At 39.7% G+C, this 23,831-nt stretch overlaps 1 protein-coding gene across 1 annotated transcript in view; it reads right to left on the reverse strand.

The window, feature by feature from the left end:
* Positions 1–4,200: 4,200 nt before the first annotated feature.
* septin7a (septin 7a) overlaps positions 4,201–23,831 on the reverse strand; it is a 28,564-nt gene continuing 8,933 nt past the window's right edge. Inside the window, exons 3-14 of the mRNA XM_061093310.1 lie at positions 23,222–23,328; positions 19,748–19,848; positions 19,531–19,665; positions 14,914–15,031; positions 12,815–12,907; positions 12,128–12,224; positions 9,114–9,165; positions 8,395–8,514; positions 7,971–7,991; positions 6,565–6,700; positions 6,330–6,475; positions 4,201–5,129 (exon numbers count right to left, since the gene is read on the reverse strand). Of these exons, the coding sequence (XP_060949293.1) occupies positions 5,093–5,129; positions 6,330–6,475; positions 6,565–6,700; positions 7,971–7,991; positions 8,395–8,514; positions 9,114–9,165; positions 12,128–12,224; positions 12,815–12,907; positions 14,914–15,031; positions 19,531–19,665; positions 19,748–19,848; positions 23,222–23,328 (1,163 nt within the window). The 3' untranslated portion in view covers positions 4,201–5,092. The remainder of the gene's footprint in view (positions 5,130–6,329; positions 6,476–6,564; positions 6,701–7,970; positions 7,992–8,394; positions 8,515–9,113; positions 9,166–12,127; positions 12,225–12,814; positions 12,908–14,913; positions 15,032–19,530; positions 19,666–19,747; positions 19,849–23,221; positions 23,329–23,831) is intronic.

The raw sequence follows: 23,831 nt of genomic DNA on the forward strand, positions 1-23,831 counted from the left end.
ATTTATTTATTTATTTGACTGAAAGCAAATGAAATGGTCTCTTGTCAACCTGGTTTTTATTTTGAAATTAGACAATGTCCTCCTGTTGATCCAGGTAAGGTAATCAATTGTATTTGTCACCATAGATGTAAAATATTGATGTGATGCAAGTGATGAAAGCCTTCACTGCTTCACTGTGGCCTCAATTGTTGCAGGAATGTAATTACCACTCTGACTCCTTCCGCTCTGATCCTGTCTGATTGAATCAGTGTAGCATTACACTTTGAATTACAGACAAGACACATGCTTTGATTTCAGTCTTTATCAGCAAAGCCAGTGATTAACCTTTAACATAATGCCTTCTCTCTTCTGTAATGGTGTTAAAAAATGTCTCAGTCATAAACATCATAAATCCCACTTCTTTAAATATATCTGTTAAGAAGATTTCAGAAGGTTCCTGTAGCACATGTAAAGGTTCTTAAGAGGCATCCTGAAGAGGTGTCATGGACTCTTTTGGTTGGTTTCTACTAGTGTCACTTGGTGGCTTCTTGATGTGGTTGCACGTATTCTTGAGAGAGATTGATGGATTTCCAACCACAACAAGGAGTAGTTAAGTCATTTTGAGTGCATACTTTTGAGATCATTTATTGTTTCTTCTTAAGAATATTCTGAGGATTCCAGATGTTCCTAAAAATCTCCAGCTAGAGATTCCAATGGTTATTTTAAGGGTTTAGGGTTCTGGAGGGATTGTAAGGAAGATTGAAATTAGCTTGAAGGAATTCCAGGAGGTCACAGGAGTTCCTGAGGGAACTCTGGTGTCTTTTGGAGCTCAAGGAGCTTTGAATTCATGCTAGCTCCTGCGGTTCTTGATGGTTCTATGGGTTCTTGTGTGAGTTAAAGCCATGTGGTAGGTATTTAAGTTGGTTCTGGGTGCATTTCAAATGGGGTTGCAGGAGTTTTCAGAGTTTAATGGTTCGAGCTGTTCCAAGGGTTCTTGAGGGGTTTCCAGAAGTTCTTGTTACCCCCAATTTGGGTTACTGAGTATATTGGTGTAGAAACTCTGGGCAACTTTATGAGAGGTCACAATGATCTTAATTTAGGATGTTAAATATCAGTAGGGGATTACAGATTTATAACAGGTTTTATCACAAAGGTCCTTGAGGTGGTCCTGCAGGTTTACAGGAAGTTCTGATGGATTTGAATGAGTTGTATAGCAAATCTAATAAATATACAAAGGTTGTTTGAAGGTTTCTGTAAGTGGCCATCTGGAATTATATTTTGCATAATGGAAGAGTCTAGGCTCATTATTTATTAAAGTCGGTTTTAATGATGTTGTCCCACTCCAGAGTGTTATTTACTGTATGCACTCTGTTGACCTTGTCAAATGGATGTAATGTTCAATTAGCAAGTAATGACATGGATCCCTGGTCCTGAGATATACATTATTTGATGCAGTCAGTCAGTTGTGTAACATGATCCTCACGTGATAGTGAGAGGATAAGCCACTCTTCACATCACAGCTCTATTTACAGCCTGGATGCCCCATGGGTTGAACACTGGACATTGTCACCTTTGCCTGACCTCACTGCTTATGCAACATAGATAAAGATCAGGTCCAGAGGCAGCATCCAACTGATAAAAAAAGAGTCAAACCAGAGTAATTGACTTCCCAAAAAGTACAAAAGGGAAAGAGGAAGGGAGTTCTGGAGTTTGGTCCCATCCAAATAAGTTAAGAGGATTTCAATTGGTGATATAAATTTGAAGAATACAATGAAGATTCATGTTCTCTCATGGTACCTTATTCTGCCTGTTGTCTAACAATACCAATCCTGGAGGTCTTGACAGTATGAGCTTTTGCCCCACTTGCCCAAGTGGATTGAAGACTTATCTTGGGTTATGGAAAAGAGTGGGGGGGCTGTGGCTGAGGGTGCAGAGAGGGCGTAACCAGAAGGTAGGCGGTTCAATCCCAGTCTCCCCATCTGCATGCCGTAGTGACCTATACTAGATACTACGCAAGATACTGAACCCTGAATTGCACGTCATAGAAATGTGCTGCCCATAGATGACTTGCACTGTATGAATGTATATGAATGGCAATAAACTGTACTGTAAAGCGCTTTGAGGGGTCATCAAGACTAGAAAAGATGCTATATAAATACAGACCATTTATCATACAAGGGCAAACCCCTTTAAGGCAGTCAGAGCAGGGTCCATGGGGGCATTTGGGGCCCAGGTAGAATTTTGTTTGTGGCCACGTCTTGTATCGTCATGTGGGTTGACAAATTAGGTTTTAGTGTACATCTCTGCAATTGGCTGAGTGTGTTCACCTGTGTGACCCGAGGGCACAGCAGACCAATCGGCAAGAGTAGAGGCTGAAGCTGACGAGCTGTCTGGTTGGGAAGACTGTGGCGTGATGCTGTGGTGCAGCAGTGTGTGTGTGTGTGTGTTTATACTCCACAGAGCAACGGAGTCCAAAGGGCTCAGCTTTTGTTTGAATAAGCCAGAGGGAAAGAAATCTAAGGCTACATCAATACTGTTTTTTTTTTTTAAATTACCAATGCGGTTTGATACAATACTATCCTGGAACTGTCTTTGAGCACTTGGCACTAATCTAATTCATATGTAACACTTGGAATAATAAACATCCTTAACAGTCAAACATTCGTCTGCTGTTCAACTGTAGACAGGGAGTAAACCCAAGCTTGTTTCTTAGCAACATCATTCCTCTGAAGGGGATTTTAGCAGTGAGTTTGTGATAGAAAAAGCGTTGTGAATAGAAACGCTTCATGAATGCGCTTTGAGTGGTTGCTAAGACTAGAACATTCCTATATGAACACCTTTTAATTCCACTTCGTCACGGGTCTTTTAGGATATTACAACTTCATTTTGGTTTAGAAAGTCTGACACTAGTGGTTTCCTCTTTGTGACAAACTATGTCAGGTCAACAGGCATATTTGCAAATATTAGGTTAATATTTTCTTTAGAGTACATGTATCTAAGTCCAGGGTAAGAACCACCCCAAGTATCCCTGCGCAGAACCCATGGGACCCTGTAGTCTTCCATGAGCAACACGTGAATCTCCCGAGACTACAATACAGGATAACTAGAATCCTCTGAGTCAACCGCCGTAACCTCCAAAATAATGTGTGAAGAAGATTTTATTATTGAAGATTGCAGAACAGATATTTAGGAGGGAAGATCTTTTAAAGGGTTAAATGCTTTGACAAAACAAATTGTTAGTTGTTAGTACTCAGCACGGTTACAGTTTTAAATACACCAAGAACAGGCAGTTAATGATTAAGGCACTGACGAGGCTGGTTTAAGTCCCTGAGTCTGTCAGCAGTTTAGTGCAGTAATGGGCTGCCACCTGCTGGTAGCACAAATCTCAAGGCCTACATGTTTACTAAAACCATCTAGCCTTTGAACACCTAACATGCCAAGCTAGAATCTGATAAACCAAAATACATATGGCTATCAATCTTTTAATCTGTTTTCTGAACTCTTTAAAGAAAGATTCAGTAAATCTTATCTATTTATTTCTCCCTTACTACACTATATAGATAAAAGTATACGAAGATACAAAGCACATATCTGAGCTTTTGTTTCTCTCCTGGTGTCCATATAATATATTTTTATAAAGTGAATCAAATAGTTCTTTAAAGAAAACAAAAACAAAAATGTAATGTTTGCAGTAGAGTTGGGGCGTATTTTTTTAAATCAAGTTTTATTTTTCCTGTATATGAGCAATTTTAATTCCTTTGTGCTGTGCATTGTGGTAGACTGTGCAATAAAATTACTTTTTTGTTGTGTGCATACTGTCACTTATGGGCTACTTTATTCAGTCACTTATTAAGTGTTACAATACAAGCTCACAACCTGGTTAGAAATCACGTACTGTATGGACTTGAGACACAGCTATTGTTTGGAATCTTAGTTTCAATAAATCATTTTAAACATTACACTGCTTCTAATCTTGTGGCAGCAGTTTGAGGTAGGGTCTCTTCCGTTTCAACACAAATGGTTTCTTCAGTTCGTTATAAGAGCTTGACGGACCTGAGCCCTGATATCTGACTTTGGGATTAACTGGAACCACAAGCCTGCAGCAGGTCCTAACACCCAGCATCAGTGCTGGACCTCACTGAACCTCCTGTGACTCAATATAGGCAAATCTCAGAGGAAACTGTTGTGTGTATTTCTTTCATACTGCACAGAGACCACATGTTATTTTTCCCCATCACAATTTTATTACGTGACTTTGTACAATAAAAACAGAAACAAGACATTACAAAATAAATGCAGTACACAAACAGTGCTAAATGTGATATGAAGAAAGCCGGCTTGGTACAGTTACCAAAGTGACACCTGTTTGAGTGAGGATTCTCAGCTTCAGCTTTCTCATCCACCCACATCTAAGAGACTTTTCACAAGCTGTCCCCATAAAGACTTGTTTGTGAAAAGAGTTTGATATAGAATCTGCACAAGAAGCTCCAATGAATTCACATAGAAGAACTTGAGGAGCAGTTTCTTTAGTTCGTTACACTCAGCATGAGTGCAGTCAGGTATACAAGTTGGTTTTCCGAGAGCAGGGACAGAAAGCTCTGGCTGTGACATTGGAAACAAAATGAAAAATATTTCTATACCAGGGCCAATACAAAAGAAAAGAAAATGAATACAAAGTAAGAAAATGTTACAAATGATTGAAGTTAAACACTGCAGATTCAAGGTTATACGCTTGACATTAGAGGAGGTGGAGGAGCATACCATCTCTGGAGGAGATTAAATGTGATACCTATACAAACATATGTATGTTTGTATGGAAATATATATATGAACAGTGCCTGAGGTGAGCTGTAGCTTCTCAAGGAAAGACTGACCTCTTTGGGTTTTTTGGCATTAAAAGGATACAGCACAGGTAGAGGAGGAAAAGAGGAAAGAACGACTAAACTCTTTCAAAACCAGTTGTGTTTTTTGTGAAATGTGAAAGTATTTGTTTATACAGTCAAAGCCATCATCAAAAATAGGACATTATGACAGAGCGATTGGTCAAATTCAAGTTCTGGCGAAAAACAAACAAAACAATAGACTGTAACATTGGGTAGGTCCTGCAGCGTTATTAAAATATCTTCTTCTTTTTGTTCTTTTCCAAGGTTCTGCAAAAACAACAGGAGAGAAGAGTCACAAATTTATCCTAAACACAGTTAGTGAGGTCTGTTGTAGCTCATTGTGTTGATGAGATCTGTAACTGGCATGCAATGTATAAAAAGATGGCCGACACATCTCCCCTTCCTCCCATTCTCCAGAAAATATAAGTTAGGGTTCATACACATTTTGACCAATGGATTTCCGTGAATTTTCAATGACTTTTCAATAACTTTAAAGCAAATTTCCATGACCAAACATTTTGTGAGATCTCATTGTATACATGAAAAAGTGACAACATTTAGTATTTAAGCTAACACTGATCATTTGAAAGCATACAGTATACCTTGAATTACACAATGATTGAGACAATAGTTTGATTGAGGTCTTTGTCTGTTGTAACCCATGGCATGTACTTTTCCATTTCTAGCCAAGCATGGTTAAATCTACACTTCCCTGGCATAGTGCATTATCCCGCCTGCTTCCCCAATGAACTTTTCAATTAGTATGAGAGAGTATGCCTGCTTATATTTTGAGCGTATGCCTTTTAAAGCATATGAATTATTTAAAACTCAGCGTAAATGACATGAAAATATGAATATAAGAAATTTCCATGACTTCTCCAAAACTTTTGGGATTCCAGGCCTGGAAATAAACATTTAACAATTCCATGACTTTTCCAGTTTTTTCATGACCGTAGGAACCCTGATAAGTATCATACCATATGTCTATGGTGTGGGGGAATCAATCAATAATTCAAATTGATTTGTTACCATATTTGATTCTGACTCATTCACTCTCTCACAGGACTGGATACAAAATCCCTGAATTATAAAAACAAACTGGGAATTTATGTTCTGCTTACTTTTATTATTGTAAAATCATTGTGATTATTCAAAGACAGACAGGAAATAACTAAAAGGATAGAGTCAGTGTTGGTAGGTAAGTTGAGCAGTTTTTAAGACGGCTTTCATTTCTTTGTGCATGAGAGGTGAAGATTTAGTTTTGAATTTATCACACTGATATGAGATGGTAGAAACAGAGCTCTTTATTCAATCCTGGTGCTGTTACTGCCTTTAAATGAAAGCATTCAACTCAGACTTGTGCTGAGTTATGTACACACTTCCTGTGACTGCTGTCAGTCCTGTGAAGAATGATCACCATCAGACGTTTCATATCAGAAATCAGAACAAGTGTGTTGCTGCATTTACCTGGAAGCATCCAGCTTCTGCTGCTCCAGAATTCTCTGCTGGGCCTCCCAGCTGCCCTTCTCTTCCTCAAGATGGCGACGTTTTTCTTCCAGCTCCTTGTGCTGAGCCTCTAGGTTCTTTTTCATTTGCTCGTGACGCCTCTGGAGCTAAAGACGGACAAAAGCACAGAATGTACAAAGGAACAAAAACGAATAAACATATGCATTTTAAATCAGCCGTGCAGCCTTATTAGTACCTCTGCCTCGGAGTCTCTCAGCTTCTGGAGCTTCTCTTTGACCTTCATCTCAAACACTTGTTCCATTTCTTGTTCCATCTTTTTCATCTTGGCCACATGATCCCGTCGCTCCTCCTCCATCTGGGCTAGAGGACTCCTGAGGACACAAACCATGTTCATAGAACCAGCACGAAGGGGCAAGTGTGTGGGGGGCCACCCATACTGTATGTGACATCCCAGGAGAACAGCCTACCCCTTCCCACTTATAAAAGTATTTGTGACTGTAGAGAGATGACAGGGAGAAGATGCAGAACCAGAGGGGGAAAGCTCCAGCTTGCTCACCTTCCCTGGAAGCCCTTTGCAATAGAAGACTTCCAGCAAGGGTTGTAGCAGAAAGGTGATAAGGACTTGTCAGGAGAACAGGCATTATGGGAGAATAATCTCTGATACCAACCTATCTCTGATACCAACCATGCTTTACTACAATGTCATGTTGACCTGCTTCCTAATTTTCGAGCTGAAAAAACCCAACCTTTGTGTGACCATATTGGAGATTTTTAATCCTCTCATTGTTATTAATCGTAAATTCGCCTGTCGACAAGTTAGCTGGTTACATCTGTCATAATAAGATGAATTGAATATATTAGTAGATTACGGTTTGATGAGAGAATGGTAATCATAGAACTCATACAGCCCGTCAAGTGTTTATAATTGAAAATTAAAATTAAGCAATATGATAAACTATACCAAAACTGCATTAACGCATAGATCCACAATACATATTTCTAACATGAAGATCAAAACATTATTTGAAAAACTGTTGATAAACTGCCCTTTCGTGCAATGTTAAACACAAATATTTTTTATTAAAATAAAATATTGGAGCTGCCCGGTTTTGTGCTTTTTTTTGAATAATTCTGCAAACAAACCAAACAACCACCCAAAATAGTGAAAAACCTCCTGGGGGTGATTACCGTGTGAGTAATGGTGGTTTTGCTGTAACCAGTTTGTTGATTTGTCCATTGAGCCTTTAGCCAAGTAAGAAATATTGTAGAATATAATGTAAAACAAAATGACAGAGCCATAGGTCTGACTGCAGGCTCCCTATGGTTATCCTAACTGGAGGGTGACTTAGCTTGTGTAGTGTGTAGCTATTAGCTGCACTGTAGCTGCACAGTATGAAATAGCAAAGCCTGAAGCCAAGCAAGCTGAGTGTCAATTGCTTTGAGAATGACATTGATTTGATGTATAACTTGGGCCATGTAAAAGCTTATAATAGATTTCTATGTTTTAATGTATGACCGTTTCATCAATTTCAAAGTGTTGCAGGTGAACAAGAAAAATAAGGAAAAATCGTATGAGGCAGGGAAAATGAAAGCGGCCAGAGAGAGAGGAGTGAGGTTATGAAGAAGTCATACAACACTTACATGCCGTCATCCGTCTCAGGTCTAAAAACAAAAAATGCACAGACACTTAACATGCAGCCATAAACCATGCATAGCTGGTGATTACTGACGGCTGCAGCCGCTGGATTAGTAGTCAGATGGTGTCTAAATTAGTGCTGTCAGATTAGGCACAACTGATACTGGGGGAGTGGGGGGTGTTAGTGTTGCTATGTTAAAGATTTGAGCTGACTTAGTGACAGCTTGCCAATTTTAATCAGTAGGTCGCTCCCAGCGACCGTTGACGTCTGAACTGCAGGTTCCTCCACGGATACACAGTGAATCAAGTGCTCCTGATAAAACCAGGATCGCTCGGACAACAACATAATCCCATCAGTTCACACTACGAGTGTGCATTTCAAACAGCATGAACACAACGGTGCTATGTACAGTGCACGGATCCACTCACTTGGTAAGCTGTCCCTTGTTCTTGTCCACGCCATTGTAGGTGACAGCTGCGAGCTTCTTGCTGCGGTAGTTTTCATAGTGAACGTTGTTTGTCACATCCTTCAGGTCCTGCATGTGGGTCCTGGAAAACAAAATGAAATAAGCGGGGTGATAAATAAGCACGTTTACTTTTTGCTGATGGACTCATGAAGTGTTTCTGTGCTTTTCTGCTTGATTAGGTTTGTCTTCAGTATCATCATTTTATTATACATTTTCTATAACAAAGACATTTTGATGGTATTTCTCAACTTCTAAACTACTAAGCTTAAATAACATTTGAATCAAACCTGCACTAGCTAAGGTAAAATTACAAAACTTTACTTGTAAATGTATTCACCAGAAGTTTTCTGCTATCGTCCTTTCATCTAAAGTTTCATTGTGTATAATTTAGTGATATCTAGTGGTAAGATTTCATATTGCAACTGAATAACCCTCACCTCACCCTCTCCTTCCAAACAGAACTACTATATTTTATTTGTTTGCAAACAACCATGTTTGTTAATCTCATCCTCATTCCTTGTGGATGAGATTTATTTAAGCATGCAAATTACATAAATATTTCATATTATAGAACAATAATAACATACAATTTTAATTTAAACTCCGCAAATACAATATAAACAAATAAAATAAATAAAATCTAATAATGAAGGTTCTTCAATACCATGTATTTTTGTGTACCTGATGAGCATGTTCCGGAGGATTGTAAAATCACAGTGTTCTCCATTTTCCACTGCGGGAGGAGGCACACAGAGCAGAGTTTACATATGATAGCATGGCGTGACATTCAACCATCATGGACCCATGAATTGATTATGAATACAGCAAAAAGAGGACAAATAAGCAAGTTGTGATTCACAATGCAGCAGAAAGTTTCAAATCTACATACCAAAGAACTAGAAATAGGAATTAAATAAAAAGGTGTTAACTGTATCTTATCATAATATAATATACGTGTATGAAATACTGAATTATAATTAAAATAAGTGTTGTGTCACAGTGACCTTTGACGTTAAACCTCCAAATTCTAGTCCGTTCATCTTTGAGTCTAATAGTGAACCTTTGTACCAATTTAAGAAAATTCTTCATGACAGACAACCTGAAAATAAAATGCCTCCAGCTACAGCTGTTTCCAGTGTGGAGGAAAACTTATTAAAATGACAAACAGTTATAGTTCATAAATACTTATTACCGCCAAGTTAAGATTATTTGTTCATCAGCATTTGTTTGTTAGCAGCAGAATCATGACAAAGAAAATACTGGACGGGTTTATCACGAACAACATGGAAGGATGAAAGAATGTGGTATGGGCGGGAAAGAATGCACTAGGAATTTTGTTTTCACCTTATATGACATAGCAAGATAGGGAGTTTTTCAACATTTCTGTTGATTTCCCAGGGAATTATTCATGGTTCTTGATGAAATCTTTTATTTAAATGTGGTTTATAAAGGGAACTGTTGGGCTTCGGTGGAGGTGTGTGCTCTACTGCAGTTAACTTGTATTCAAAGCTCTGGTGTTGGGATTTACAGGATATCATTTTGCTGTATTCATCAACTGAACTGCTGAGATTAATGAACTTGGTAAAAAATAGAACAGTGTGTATATACAGTGAGATGACATCACCTTCCGAGCCAGTGCCTGCAATTGTTATAATCAATACGACCAAAAGCTACAGCAACAAAAATAAAACCAAGTGTGAGAATAGTTTGTGTCACAGTGAGAGAAAATAGTGCTGCAAAGCCTGCTCAAAAGGTTACATATATGATTTATTTATACAGCATCATATATAGGCTATATGTTTACATTACACTCTTATCTATTCTTTTGTGATATTTGGTGTTGCATCAAGTGAACAAATTAAGTTTACTTTGCATATTTAGGGGTGAATCTTAAAAAGACACTATGCTGGAGAACTATGTGCTCACACCAACGGTATCACAGTACTGTCCAGCTACATTCACACAGGAATATATATACATATATATTCCTGTATAAGGTAGAATAATTAAAGTTTAATTTTAATTTTATTTCAAGTTTCTATTTATCAATTAATTACATAAATGAAGATATATTTGACTAACACATTCTATTTTTCAAACCTGTCTTGGTCTAAGATGCATTTTAAGGGGTCTCATCTAACCACATTTCCATCTTTCCTCATGTGGGAGATTTTGATAATTCAATCCATTAAAGTCATCTTATTTGTCAGACCTTTTGTGGTTGTAGTACCAGAATCCATCGGCAGGTGGCATTATCTTCTGCCTTTTTCCCCCTCTGAAGTCCACTGAGGTTTCTCTGTGGTGAACTGACTTGCATATCTTCTCAGGAACCTTGCCCTCACCCTGTCTCTATATTTATGCCGACCGGGAGGCAAAAACATTTTTGGCATTCCAAAACTTACTCCCCCAAACAAGTCAAACGCTGGTGGTAAACCAGTCTCAGAGCAGCCCCCACAAGGCCGTGTGGCGCTCAGCTGCTGAAGAGGAAAAGAATCCATATGATGTGGAATGTTCCCTCCACTAGTTCTAAATAATCTGCTACAGTACACACGTGCACATCCAGCCACATTCATACTGCAACAGAGTCCCCATAAGCTGGGAGTTTTGTCATGTTTCATACGATGCCACAATGTGACAGCCGCTTCCTGTGTAAGGTCAAACACGACTCTCATATCCTGTGCTGCTGAAGAGAAAAATTTTCACAATGCTGGGTTTTTTTCATATTATAAGTCATGCCTACCTGTAGCTTTTTCATACAGGATTAGTTTTTCTCAGTTTGGTCATGAGGATTAGTTCAATTGGCAGTAGAAATAAAAAATAGGCAATCGGTTTGAGCCACGACATATAAATGATTTGTCTACATTAAGTGGTTTATTTTTATCAGACATGTGGGACTTAAATCGACAGATACACACATAGTAATGACCCCCTGTGGAGTAATCTTATTATCTCCTTGTGGTCAAACGGTTGTTGTTTAAATTCTGTACATACTTTGACTAGCATTGAGGCCCACCACACGTTAGCAAATCTGTTTTTGTTGGAATGTTAATTGATCAGGTCTGCTGCTACCAGGGTTATATTTATATTCCACCGCTATTTTCATGTGTCTGAAGACAATCTTCAACGTAAACTGAGCAACTTTAAGAACTTTTAAATTTCTAAATTTGTGCCTGCCTCAATTTTAAATCTTATATAATGTTGCTTGAAGCTGCAGGGGTTTGGCAAAAGCTTCATGGAGTTCTTTAAATTCTTAGAATCTATAGTATATTTCATTTACGGTTGAGATTTGATAGTTTGTAGTTTTCTATCTATTTATTACATTACATTTGAATACAGAGTGCGGCACTTTAATCAAGGACAAATGTTGATATAGGGAAACAGTGCATTGAATCCACTCTGCAAATAAAATAATTAATAAGAAATGAAGAAAGCAATTCTTTCAATTATTTGGTCCAACTCTCACTATGCAGGCGTAGTCTCTTTCTTGTGTAAGAGCATGTGTGTGCAATCAACAGTGCTATGAGAGCAAACCAAGAGCACATGGATTGTGTTACCGCTTTACAAATCATCCACACATACATACAGCCTACTCAATAATCCCATAAAACTGCAGACACTGGTGTGTTTGCATGTGTGTGTCCATGTGACAGATTCCTCTTAGTTCGGCTTAGATCATTTGACCTTCAGTCTCTCACCTTCAGCCACACCCCATGGGTACTGCCTCCCGCGCACTGGCTTTCCATTGACCTCAATGATGGTGTTACTACCAACCACAGCCAGGGGTAAACGATCCTGCAGAGAGACGGGAGGGGACACAACTGTTGCATAGCTCACACATAAAGGCTAAAAATACACTGTTGGCTATGGCTGCGTGCTTACAGGACATTAATCCAAAGACGCTGCATTAAGGAAACAGCACAGCACGTGACCTTAAAGGTCCAGTGTGTAAGATTTAGGTGAAAGGGATCTATTGTAAAAATTGAATATAAAACAATCCTGGTGATGTTTTCACTGTGTGTTTCATCTTAATTGTGCAAATTATTTTCTTCTTTACCCTAGAATGGTCCCTTTATATTTAAAAACTTTATCGTGAGTGGGTCCTCTCTACGGAGAAAAACTAAACACCTTTTGAGTTTTTATGACAACTGAAAGCTACCACAGGTTCTCTTGTTTGGAAGGGGAGGGTGAGGTGATGGCTATTCAGCTGCAACACTCCCCTTTACCATTGGATGTCACTAATTTATACACACTGAACCTTTAAGAGATTTTGAGTCTCAGTGAAGTACCAAAACTAGATCCATATTTTGTCCAACAATGGTCAAACCAAGAATGATATTGTTTTGATTTAAAGTTTGATGGAAGGATGTGTCTGAAGAAGAAACCTTGATTTTCCTGATCATCTTCATCTCCTCCTCATCATCCGTCTCTAGGAACTCGTAGATTTTGATTTTGTGCTCCTGGATTTCTTTCATGATCTGCACATAGCAGAAAGAAAAAAGGGAGAAGCAGCGTGAGACGGAAAGTCCTCATGGTTAGGATGAGTGAGCAGCATGGAGAACAAACAGGTTTGTAAACATCGATAGTTGTACTGGAGGTTAGTTGACACACTCTTACAAACACACACTCACAAACATATTGTTTTCCTACACTTGACTTCCATTGCACTTCTGTCCGTCCTGGGAGAGGGATCCCTCACATGTGGCTCTCTCTGAGGTTTCTACATATTTTTACCCTGTTAACAGGTTTTTTTTGTAGTTTTTCCTTACTCTTGCTGAGGGTTTAGGACAGAGGATGTCACACCATGTTAAAGCCCTATGAGACGAATTGTGATTTGTGAATATGGACTATACAAATAAAATTTGATTGATTGATTGAATGACATACACATATCAATATGTGAACTGCACTGATGCTATATTTATACTGGTCCCCGAAAAGAAGCATTGTAAATAAACAAACAAGAAAACACAAGTTAAAGAGACATTTTGAACGCCGCAAAACTGTTGGGGCTTTCCCTAGATAGAAAATTAATAAATTATTATCTATCTATTATCCAAACAAATAATTATAAATAACATACACAAAGCTGTGTTCTCTGCAGTGAATGTAGATCATATTATTGTTGATTAGGGTTGGGTAAGGTGAAATTTATTGACTAATAATACACACATGAGTTTCTTCATGTTTTTCTTCTAAGTTCTTTTTTTTTCTTAAAGAAATTTGAGAAGTTTCTCAAATTAATTTTCTTTATTGATTAAAATTAAATTTTAAAACAATGGGAGGAGGTGTACACAGGTACAGGTTCTGCCATCTTGCACTGGTCATTTGGAGAGCCTGTGCAGTAAAGATCATGGGGCTGCCATAATATTGTCCCAGCAATACATTTGCCCAAACAATCACTAGTCAGTCTCAGCTGTCAGTCAGTGTGATAAGAACGACCTACATGACAAAATGTCCATGTCCCATCTGCTAATATAGAGGGAGCAGGTTGTATAACATGTAGTGTATTGCAGCCAGCAAGGGGGTGATCCAGATATTTTTGCTCTACTTAGAGCGGTCATCTCATCCATTAATATATACACAAAGGCCGCTGCTTCAGGATCTTGTTGTGCGTCATATACCTGCTGACTTTGAACCAAAGTCCTATGAGAAATGAGTGACTGGGAAAGAGTCAGCTCAATATGGTAAGTATATGATTATATGTCTGACACACAAGACAAAGTTGCCAGGTGTGATGGATCCAGAGGGGCAAATACAACAGGGACGTGCTGAAAGGAAGGATGGAAGGCAACAGCCGACACAACTTTACCCCATCGCCTGATAGCGAGGCACTGACATTGACTGAGCACCACAAACAGAGGTATGGGAAACTGATTTTGCAGCTGTGGTCATGGCTTAGTAATGCCTGATGGCAGAATCCCACTGTTTTAGGGGGGCGAGGTCTGTTCCCTTTAAACCAAAAGGATCAATAACTCATCTCCTTTGATAGCCTGTCATTTCTGCAACTTCCCCCATCCCCTATGAGATAGTGGCCTGCATGTCCAGATAAGAGAATGTGTGTGTAAAGGTGAGCGTCCTATAGTAAGTGCTGATAACTTCCTTGTGGGATCCAGAGCTCATTTTTTAAAGTTAAAACTGAATGTTTTAGAATAAAACAGGAGATCAGCTATCTTTGCCTCCCTCTCTCTACCACGCACACACATTGACTATAAGCAGCATAGAGAGAAATCTGACCCATGTGGGTGGCTGTTAAAACATCCATAGAGGTTTTACAATCTTTGGCAGGCAGGAGGGATTCAGCTCCAAAAGTTAAAATTGTGGAGATGCCCTCCCAAGTAATATCCATGCATTGTTGAGTTATTTGCAAGCACATGTGTGCAGTCGCACACAATATCACTTTGGTGATAATTAAATTTGCATGCTGCTCTTAATTAAAAATATTTAAAGCAGAAAAACAAAGCCAGTCAGAAATAATACACACCTGTTTCTTGAACTGTTGACACTCCTCAGGAGTCATTGTGTCGGCTTTGGCGATGAGGGGGATGATGTTTACTTTTTCATGTAGCCGTTTCATGAATTCAATATCGAGGGGCTTTAGTCTGGAGGGAAAAACAGGAAGAGAAGACAGAGCTAAAAGGTTAGAGTGTGGGTGAAGGCCTCGACTCAAAAAGCTAGGACAGCGAGGATTTTATTCATTGTAAATGTAACCTAGCTTTTGAGGCCTGCGCACACCCATGCTTAAAAGCAAAGTTGAGAGTACACAGTGTGAGGACAGGAAGGTGACAGCCAACTATGAACATCTTTAATCTTGTGGTAAGAAAAATATTACTACATACCACAATAACAATTCATAACTAAATCAAATATGCTGCTGATGCCAGTCTCCACATTCCAGTTATAAACATTGTGTCTTTAACAAGGGACACAAAGAAACAAATGCCACATGGAAACACATCACTGTTAGTGATGTTGTGTCTCGCGGCAGCATACACATCAGAAGGACCAGCTTAATGTAACATAAGTTAGCACAACTGTGAAGCCAACAGGGGGAAGGCAACTTATCCAAACAATACTCTGGACTTCACTTAACATAAACCATATTGCATTAATCATACTGTAAAAAGCTGGACTACTTCAAGTCACTAAAATTATAAGAAAATCAAAAACACTGAGAATTTCTTTGCTCCTCTATTGTCTTGGCTCTCTAATGCTTTTAATGAAGATTGCTCATCATTCCTATTTTCTGTAATATATTTCTGTATTATGATTTCAGTTTTGTGTAGGTTTGCCTCTTCTTGGAATGAGCATTGTTTGGATTACCAGGCCTATGATACACACTATATATAAATACATTATACTGTCAGTGAAAAATGTCTATTCAATCCCTAAGCATGTATGAAACATGTTGTCCGTGGCTGTTTCCATATTCATGATAGTTGTTTTAATCCGTGGACAAATGCTTTGGTTATAGAGCGTCAGGAAAGTGACGTCTAATTGGCACTACTCTTATCAATTAAACAAATATATAAAGTATCTAGCACAACTGACAGGAAATATTGAAAAAAAAGCTGATGAACCATAATGCAACAAGATGACTGGGCATTATAAAGCATTTCTCATAAAGGGCACTGCATGGAAAATGTTTCTTTTATTAACTGTCCCCCAGTCAATCACATGAGTAATTAAGATGATGACACTTCTTACTTTGTCATTAGTTAAATATTTCATGGGAAGGACTAGTGTGTAATCAACGGTGCGATGAGAGCAATGTAATTGTAAGCAAGCAATTGTGTTACTGCTTTACAAATCATCCATGCATACAGCCTACTCAATAATAATCCCATAAAGTTTTCATCCGATTTAAAATGTCTGCTTGTTCCTCATCAGTTTTTAATTGCATAACTTAGATTTACCTTTTTGTATATAGCCACAAAGCTTGTGAATTTTACCTATACCTTAGTCTGCAGTGTGTGCCTGTCTCGCCTTTACCTGCCAGTGCCACAGAAATACCTGGGACTGCTCATGCCAGTTATCTCACAGGAGGCTTGTTGCCTGCAATGTGAAGTACACATTTCCTCTGCAACTGTCTGGTTTATATGTAGTCGGTGAACACACATCCTTATATGTAGATGTCTACAGGTACAGGACTGGAGACAAGCTGAGCAGCTCTGCCACAACATCTCATGGAAAATTTGAGAAGACATTTACAGCTCCTCAGTGGATAAACAGTTCGGCTGGCAATAAAGCTGGCTGGGCAGTATTAATCAGGTTTACTAAAAAAATCTGAGAAGGCATGCATGAGAATGTGCTATTATAAAATGTTTACATTATTATTTACATAAATGTTTAACTAATAAACAAAATTAGCACAGAGTGCCTAATTAAAATGGTACCCTCTTACCGTACAATCAAAATTGTCCCTAATATGGGTGAAACTTCATAAACACCAGATGTCGCATTTACAATAATGAAACACGGTTAGTTTACAGATTTCAAGGAGACACGATCTTAAATAGGTGGCCTGTCAACCAATGTGAACAAATTAAGTTTAAATACGGACTGACATCACTAATTCAATCAAGACTCAATCGTACATCCTGGTGCCATAAGCAGACAATATAAATAGTTCATATTAAATCATTTTACATGTAGCTTAAAATACACTATTGTGATAGACTGCAAAATCCTCAGATGCACCCGTTTCTGTAGAGGACAACGTTCTGCTTCTTGCTTTAATCTGCAACTTCAAAGTATCTCTCTGCCTGGTCAATACTAACATCTTCAAACTCAACACAGTCACTCTGTCACACATTGGTGTTGTTACAAAGTTGACTTAGTGAACATTGTCATCGACCGGTCACTGATAAACTGATCCTTCCATTTTAACAAACCTAATCCATCTGTTGCTCCTCTTGTTAGAAAGCCAATGCTAGCTCAATATTCTGATGTTTCCGACACATACAAACACACACACAGCTCCAGAACAGATGTTGAAAATGAATGGAAACAAATGGTGTGTTTGATTTGCCAACAAGGCTGCGGTCAGTTCCCCAACAATGGCTCAGTGTGGAGTGGACCAACAGGCTCTACAGCACAGGACTGCGATACCACCTTATGTTGTAGGCAGCACAGTGTGGCATAGGGTGTAAACACATTGTGTGTATTTGGCAGCGGCCAGAGCCAAGACACAGGGGTCTTTAGGTCAGTGAACTCAGGCCAGATTACGCCAGTATTTTTCTAGCCTGGTCAGCTGGAGGCCACAAGCAGAGAGGGCTTTGGTCCACTTGCCTCCTGAGAATGCGGCATTAGAGAAAAAACACTGACACACAACATCTGAAATCAACTGCTCTGTTGGAAACTTCTCATGTGAGTCCATGATGCGTTGAGGGGAATACCCCTTAAGGTAGCAGCCAACTAATATTGCTTGTTGATCCTTGACAGGGCCCTGGCTGATTCTTGGTGTGTCTGGTATGTGACCTGCCCTCGATGACACAGTGATTGCAGCAAGTCTTATTATCATGCATAAGGTCTCTGTGTGAGAGCCAGCTGCAGAGAAGGGTGCTCCGATTGGATGGCCAACGATGGTATCGGCCGATATTCCTTCTAGTTTGTTTGATCGGCAATCTCTACTAACGCTGATCAGATTAGGTAAAACAAACAGCTGTCACTTGCTCTGTCAGGATCTTCAGCTAAGTATGTTAAACACGCCCTAATTTTAATTTTGCTCTCAGTCTTGAGAGGCAAACGGTTAATTATTCTAATACTATTTCCTGCAACAGTGTAAAATAATAAAAAAATAAAATGTGGGCGGCTGTGGCTGAGGGGTAGAGTGGTCGTCCTCCAACCTGAAGGTCGGCGGTTCGATCCCCAGTCTGACCCATCTGCATGCCGAAGTGTCCTTGGGCAAGATGCTGACCCCTCAATAGCCCCCCATAGAATAACAAAGTGCTGCAAGTAGATGCACTGTACGAATGTGTGTGTGAATGGGTGAATGTGAAACTGTACTGTAAAGCGCTTTGAGTGGTCTTCATCAGACTAGAAAAGCGCTATATAAATACAAATCCAAATCCATTTAAAATAGCCAGATGCATGTGGAACTTGCTTCTTTGGCATTTGAACCAGCATATCTTTGCATCCCAGCATGTGTGCTCCACATCTGTGTCAATTTAACAGCCTGGAAAGCTGCAAATTCTGCTGAAAAGTCCTTAATAAGTGAAGGGACCTGACCTGACTCTGTGGTCTGGTTATTGATGAGTTTAATTAATGCCACTGACTGTGTGTGTGTGTGTGTGTGTGTGTGTGTGTGTGTGTGTGTGTGTGTGTGTGTGTGTGTGTGTGTGTGTGTGTGTGTGTGTGTGTGTGTGTGTGTGTGTGTGTGTGTGTGTGTGTGTGTGTGTGTGTGTGTGTGTGTGTGTGTGTGTGTGTGTGTGTGTGTGTGTGTGTGTGTGTGTGTGTGTGGTGTCGACATGTAGCTCCTGTTACTCTCCAGGATCCCGTTGACTGATTAGCCTGCACACCTGCAATCCATCAACCTTCATCCGCTCATGTCCACATTGATGTTTCAGCCAGTGGTGGTGGATCACGTGTCAGGCCACACAGAGCTGTGCATTCTTAGTTTTGACTCTCGTGTTGTTTGGATCGCTGAACTAATCCTTGCCACCCTGTGCTACAGGATCTCTGCATGCCTGCCCGTTTTCCTGCTGTTCAGTCATCCGATCAGTCATCCAGCTACGCTCACAGTCCTGCTTCACTTATCACCAGCTTCCCTCCAAACCTTCGCCTGCTATAATCCTAACCTCCATCCACCTTAACCCCCTGACAGCAGACAATTAGCCCCTTCTTTTTTATTCCATCTTTGACTCTGTGTGCGGTGTGTGGGTTCCTCCTGTTGATTGTAAAACCTTTTGGCTCAGCGATTCATTTGAATCAACAATCAAAAAATATCCTTAACTATGAACATTTGCTATGCCAATGTGAATCAAGCCTAAACATATTGTTATAAAGCCTAAACATATTGTTATAAATTAAAGTGGTACATACAAATTCCTTATTTAAAATACTATGTACAAACAAAAGTAGGTTCAGTAGTAGTACATACCCGTGTCCAGAGGGAGCAATGAAGTACAGGCAACAGTGCACTCTGTTGTCTGGCATCTGCCGTCTGTTGACCCTGGATTCTGCATTGAGGTAATCCTCAAATTTGCTGTCAATGTGGTCGATAACCGGCTGCCAGCTGAGAACGGAACATTGTTCACATCAGTTTCACAGACAGCGTTGCAGTAACTAACATTAACCAATGTTAATGGTGAGCTCACCAGTTACTGTTGTCAACAGCGTCACCGAAGCCGGGGGTGTCGACGATGGTGAGCAGAAGGTGGACTCCTCCTTCCTTTACCAGAACCTTCGATTGTTCCACCTGGAAGGATCATGAATGTAGAAGAAAATCAGTCGAGACATTTGGAAATTATTACTTAAGATTATTGTTGAAGATATAGTGTTTTTAAGCCTTTAGCAGCATGTAACCTTTTGGAAACCAATGAAATAAATAAGCTTTTTTCTTGCAAAGACATTATTTGGAGATGTTACATGGAGACCGATTTTGTTCTCAGCACCATGTTCGCACACTGTTTGAGCTGCACATGCTCACATATTTAGGTTATTATGGGAGACTGTTGTTCCTCATAGAAGTGTAGGCATACAATGTAGAGGGGGAAAAATAAGTCTCATGCTTCTAATCATGATCAATTAACTCAATAACTGAAAAAGAAATTGAATAGATTTTGAAGGGACTCAAGATACCAACATGAACAGGCATGCATTATTCTAAGTGTTTCTTGAGGTAACATGACCAGTGACCTAAGCTGGTTGCTCCTCTACATGCTCATTGGACTTTAAGAAAATACTCTGAAGGACCAGAGGTAAAACAGCTCTGCAAACCAATGAATCCAAGCCAGCCCAGACCACAGTGTTTTCCTTCCACCAGGCAAATCATCGTCAGACCGACCGAGGATGGACATTAGAAAGGTCTGAATGGCCCATTCTTAGATCAGCATGGCGCTGAGACAGAACCCATGATCGGCAGATGAACTTTGATTTAATCAACGAATCTGAACCAGACCACTATGTTGCATGAGAGATTTTAGCAGTGTTTCTCTTCTCTTTAGCAAAGCAGTGTGAGTCAAGTCACAGAAATGTCTATTGCCTAGAAATGCTGCCCCCAGACAGTGAGCTCATGGGAAAACTTCAGCGCCAATGTCCCTAACAGTGTTTGACTGGATCACACGTGTACAAGATCATTTGACTTGTTATACTGTAAATGTGGAGTGGAAAAACAAACAATCAGCTCCTTACTGCATTCAACATGATTGATTAGTATTAAGGGGACCAGAGTGTGTCAGGAAGACATCCACCACACCATTACACCAGTACCAGCAGCCTGGTCTATTGACACAAGGCAGGTTGGTTAATGGAGTCATAATGTTGACTGCAGAATCTGATCTGCAGGAAACTTTTTACATTTTCACCTCCTTGAAAAACGTTCCTTGGGTTAAAAGTTCCAGGCACATTTGGTCAAAACATATGTATACTGTAGCTTTAAGTCATAACAGCCACTGAAGCTGCAAGTTTAATTCTGCCACGAATGGCATTGCCAGCAGGAGTGATGACTGTGTCAGGCCTCAGGTTTATGCCCCCAGTTCTCAGTCTTTGATTTTGGCAGTTTCCTCAAACAGAGCGCACACTGCTGCATAGTTTTCCTGAAAATGTCTTTTGAAGAGTGAAAGTCGATACTGTTGGTGTTAAGAAGCACCAACAGGCTTCTCTGTTCCTCCCTCTTGCCGGTCCTCTGCCTTAAGCAAGGAACAACAAGTGTTCAGTTGGGTAACTGTACAGTAGATCAGCTGCAAGTTTAGCATCTTCCCTTCACCTGTTCCTTGTGATCTACTCCTTTGCTCTAAATCTCCTCTAATCCCCAGCAACACTCTAAGGGACTCCATATGCCCTCGCCCTACTGCTGTTTCCAATTTGCTAACCTTCCCATTACACCTCCTCAGATCTTATTAAAAGTTTAAATGAGATTTAGACTGCTTGTTGGCTCTCAGACTGAGTGAAGATTTATAAAGCTTTTCATTGTATTCGTGTGTGCTGAAACTGAAGCTGAAGCGTGCATTTTTTTTCTGTGTATGTGAATGTGTTTCTTATTTATTCTTCCTCTTCTTTTTCTCTCTCCAGAAACCACACACTAATTACATCTCAAATAACTGCAGCCATTTTAAGAAAGCCAGGGGAAGATGGCCAGGCTGGCTGACAGGGCGGGTGTTAAGTGTTGGAGGTGATAGGCCAGGGCACATGTCTTTGTTGTTCATAAGGCTTGTTTAGGCTGGAGAGCATACGAGGACAGAGACTTGTTGATCAGCCAGGAAACCCCCATGTGCACAGAGCTCCGTCACGTCTTGCCAATGCACAAACATGCTGAGAATTTTACACCAGAAACTTACTCCTACCTCACTGGAATTTTAGGATTAAAATAACAATAACAAAAATGTATACAACATTAAAACACATGTGCAGCTGTTTTATGGATGGAAAGGTTGTGTTGATGAGAGGTCAAAGGAGAATGGCCAGCCTTTAGTGGAGCTGATAACAACTCTTTACTACTGTGGTGAGAAGAAAAGCATCTCAGAATAAAAATGTCCAACTTTGAGGTGGATGGTCTTTCACACCAAAGGTCACATCAGGTTCTGCTCCTCTCAGCCAAGAACAGAAATCTCAGGCTTCAGAGAAAAAGACCCACCAACACTAGACAGTTTAAGAATGGGATTGATCTGTGAGCTCAGTCCTGACACAATCATGCAGCTCGCTCTCATGCAATTCAGATACATACACGCAAAACACACCCTGAACAGAGAGGTTGTGTGTTGAGATGACTTCTCCCTGACAGAACTTGAAGGCATGTGGCTAAAGCAGACACTTCCAATTGTATACCGAGTTCAGTCTGCCTGGTGAAGACGATACAACAACTCTTCATTTGCTTTTGTTGAATGTCTACTGGACCACTGATGTAGGTCCCTAAGGCTAAATTAGACTGGAGGGGAGCAGCTCTGAAGCAACAGAGAAAAATACTACAATGGCATCTTTTATTTTACTATGAGAACTGTAAAAACAAAGACTGTGATTAATGGGAAGCACTACCTAAAACGTATAACCAATCATGGTTAGATGTACAGATAGTGAAAGTTAACCAGAAAAAATGTTTATTTTTATTAATGTAATAGGTTCACAATAAACTTATTTATGCCTTTTCATCCAACTTAATACGTTTAGATGTTTGGATTTCAGACTATCAGATAATCCTGTTGAACCTTGACAGCAATCCAGTTGCATTGCCTAATTTGAATTTCTTACACATTTTGCCTAAAGCAAACAAACTCTGTCTTTGTTAAAGAAGATGAACCAGTTTCACTGGGTGGCGACAGCAAGGAGGAGCAGCTTCACAAAACAACATCTCACTCTGCAACTATTCAACTGAGAGCTGTGATGCATAGAGAGAAATATTGTCTGGGCACACCTGTGTTGTAGCAGCCCCAGGCTCTGACACCTAAACTGGCCATTGTCAGGCTGGAGTCAACCTATCCTGTTTCAATTAAACAAAACAATTTGACTCTTTACGAGGTAAAAAAAATATTGGTTGAGTCAATCCAACAGAAAGGTTAAATAAGGAAATTACAACATTGGTGACACCTGAAGAAAAAAAAGTGTTTGGCTTCTGCTGAAGAAAGAAAAACCATTACCTCGACTGTTTTTTTGATTCTATGCGAAGGACCTGGGTATTCAGTGGAGTACAGGTCCGTCAGAAAGAGCGAGTTGATCAGCGTCGACTTCCCCAGTCCAGATTCCCCTGAAAGAAAAACAGTCAGGGTGAACACCAGAGATGAATTTAATGCTAAACTTGTTTTTTTTTTATCCTTTTTTCCATGCCAGACTGAGGCCCAGCATAACACAGTGCATATATGTTAATCAACTACATTACTAACACAGTCTTTTACTTTCTGACATTCTTTGTAGAGTAGGAAAAGGGTCCCTTAAACCCTATTTTTTCAAAGAATAAGCATTAACATGAGACAAAGGGAGACATACAGAGGGGGACGTTCTATTCTCCCGAATTCTTTCCTGGCTGCATTTCAAGAATCTAAATCAGAGAATCATGGGAATTGAGGTAGGAGGGTAGATTTAAAACAACCAGTCATCATGAAATCTCACTGTAACTAAGGAGGGAAAACAGAACAAAAAAAACACACAGACTCTGTTCTTGATCTTTTTACGCAGATCCAATTTTGATCATAATACAGATGCAGACAGATGGAGATATATTTCATTTGGGATTAAAGGATGTATAACAAC

Source organism: Limanda limanda, chromosome 19 (genome assembly GCF_963576545.1).
Source record: "Limanda limanda chromosome 19, fLimLim1.1, whole genome shotgun sequence".
Taxonomy (NCBI): Eukaryota; Metazoa; Chordata; class Actinopteri; order Pleuronectiformes; family Pleuronectidae; genus Limanda; species Limanda limanda.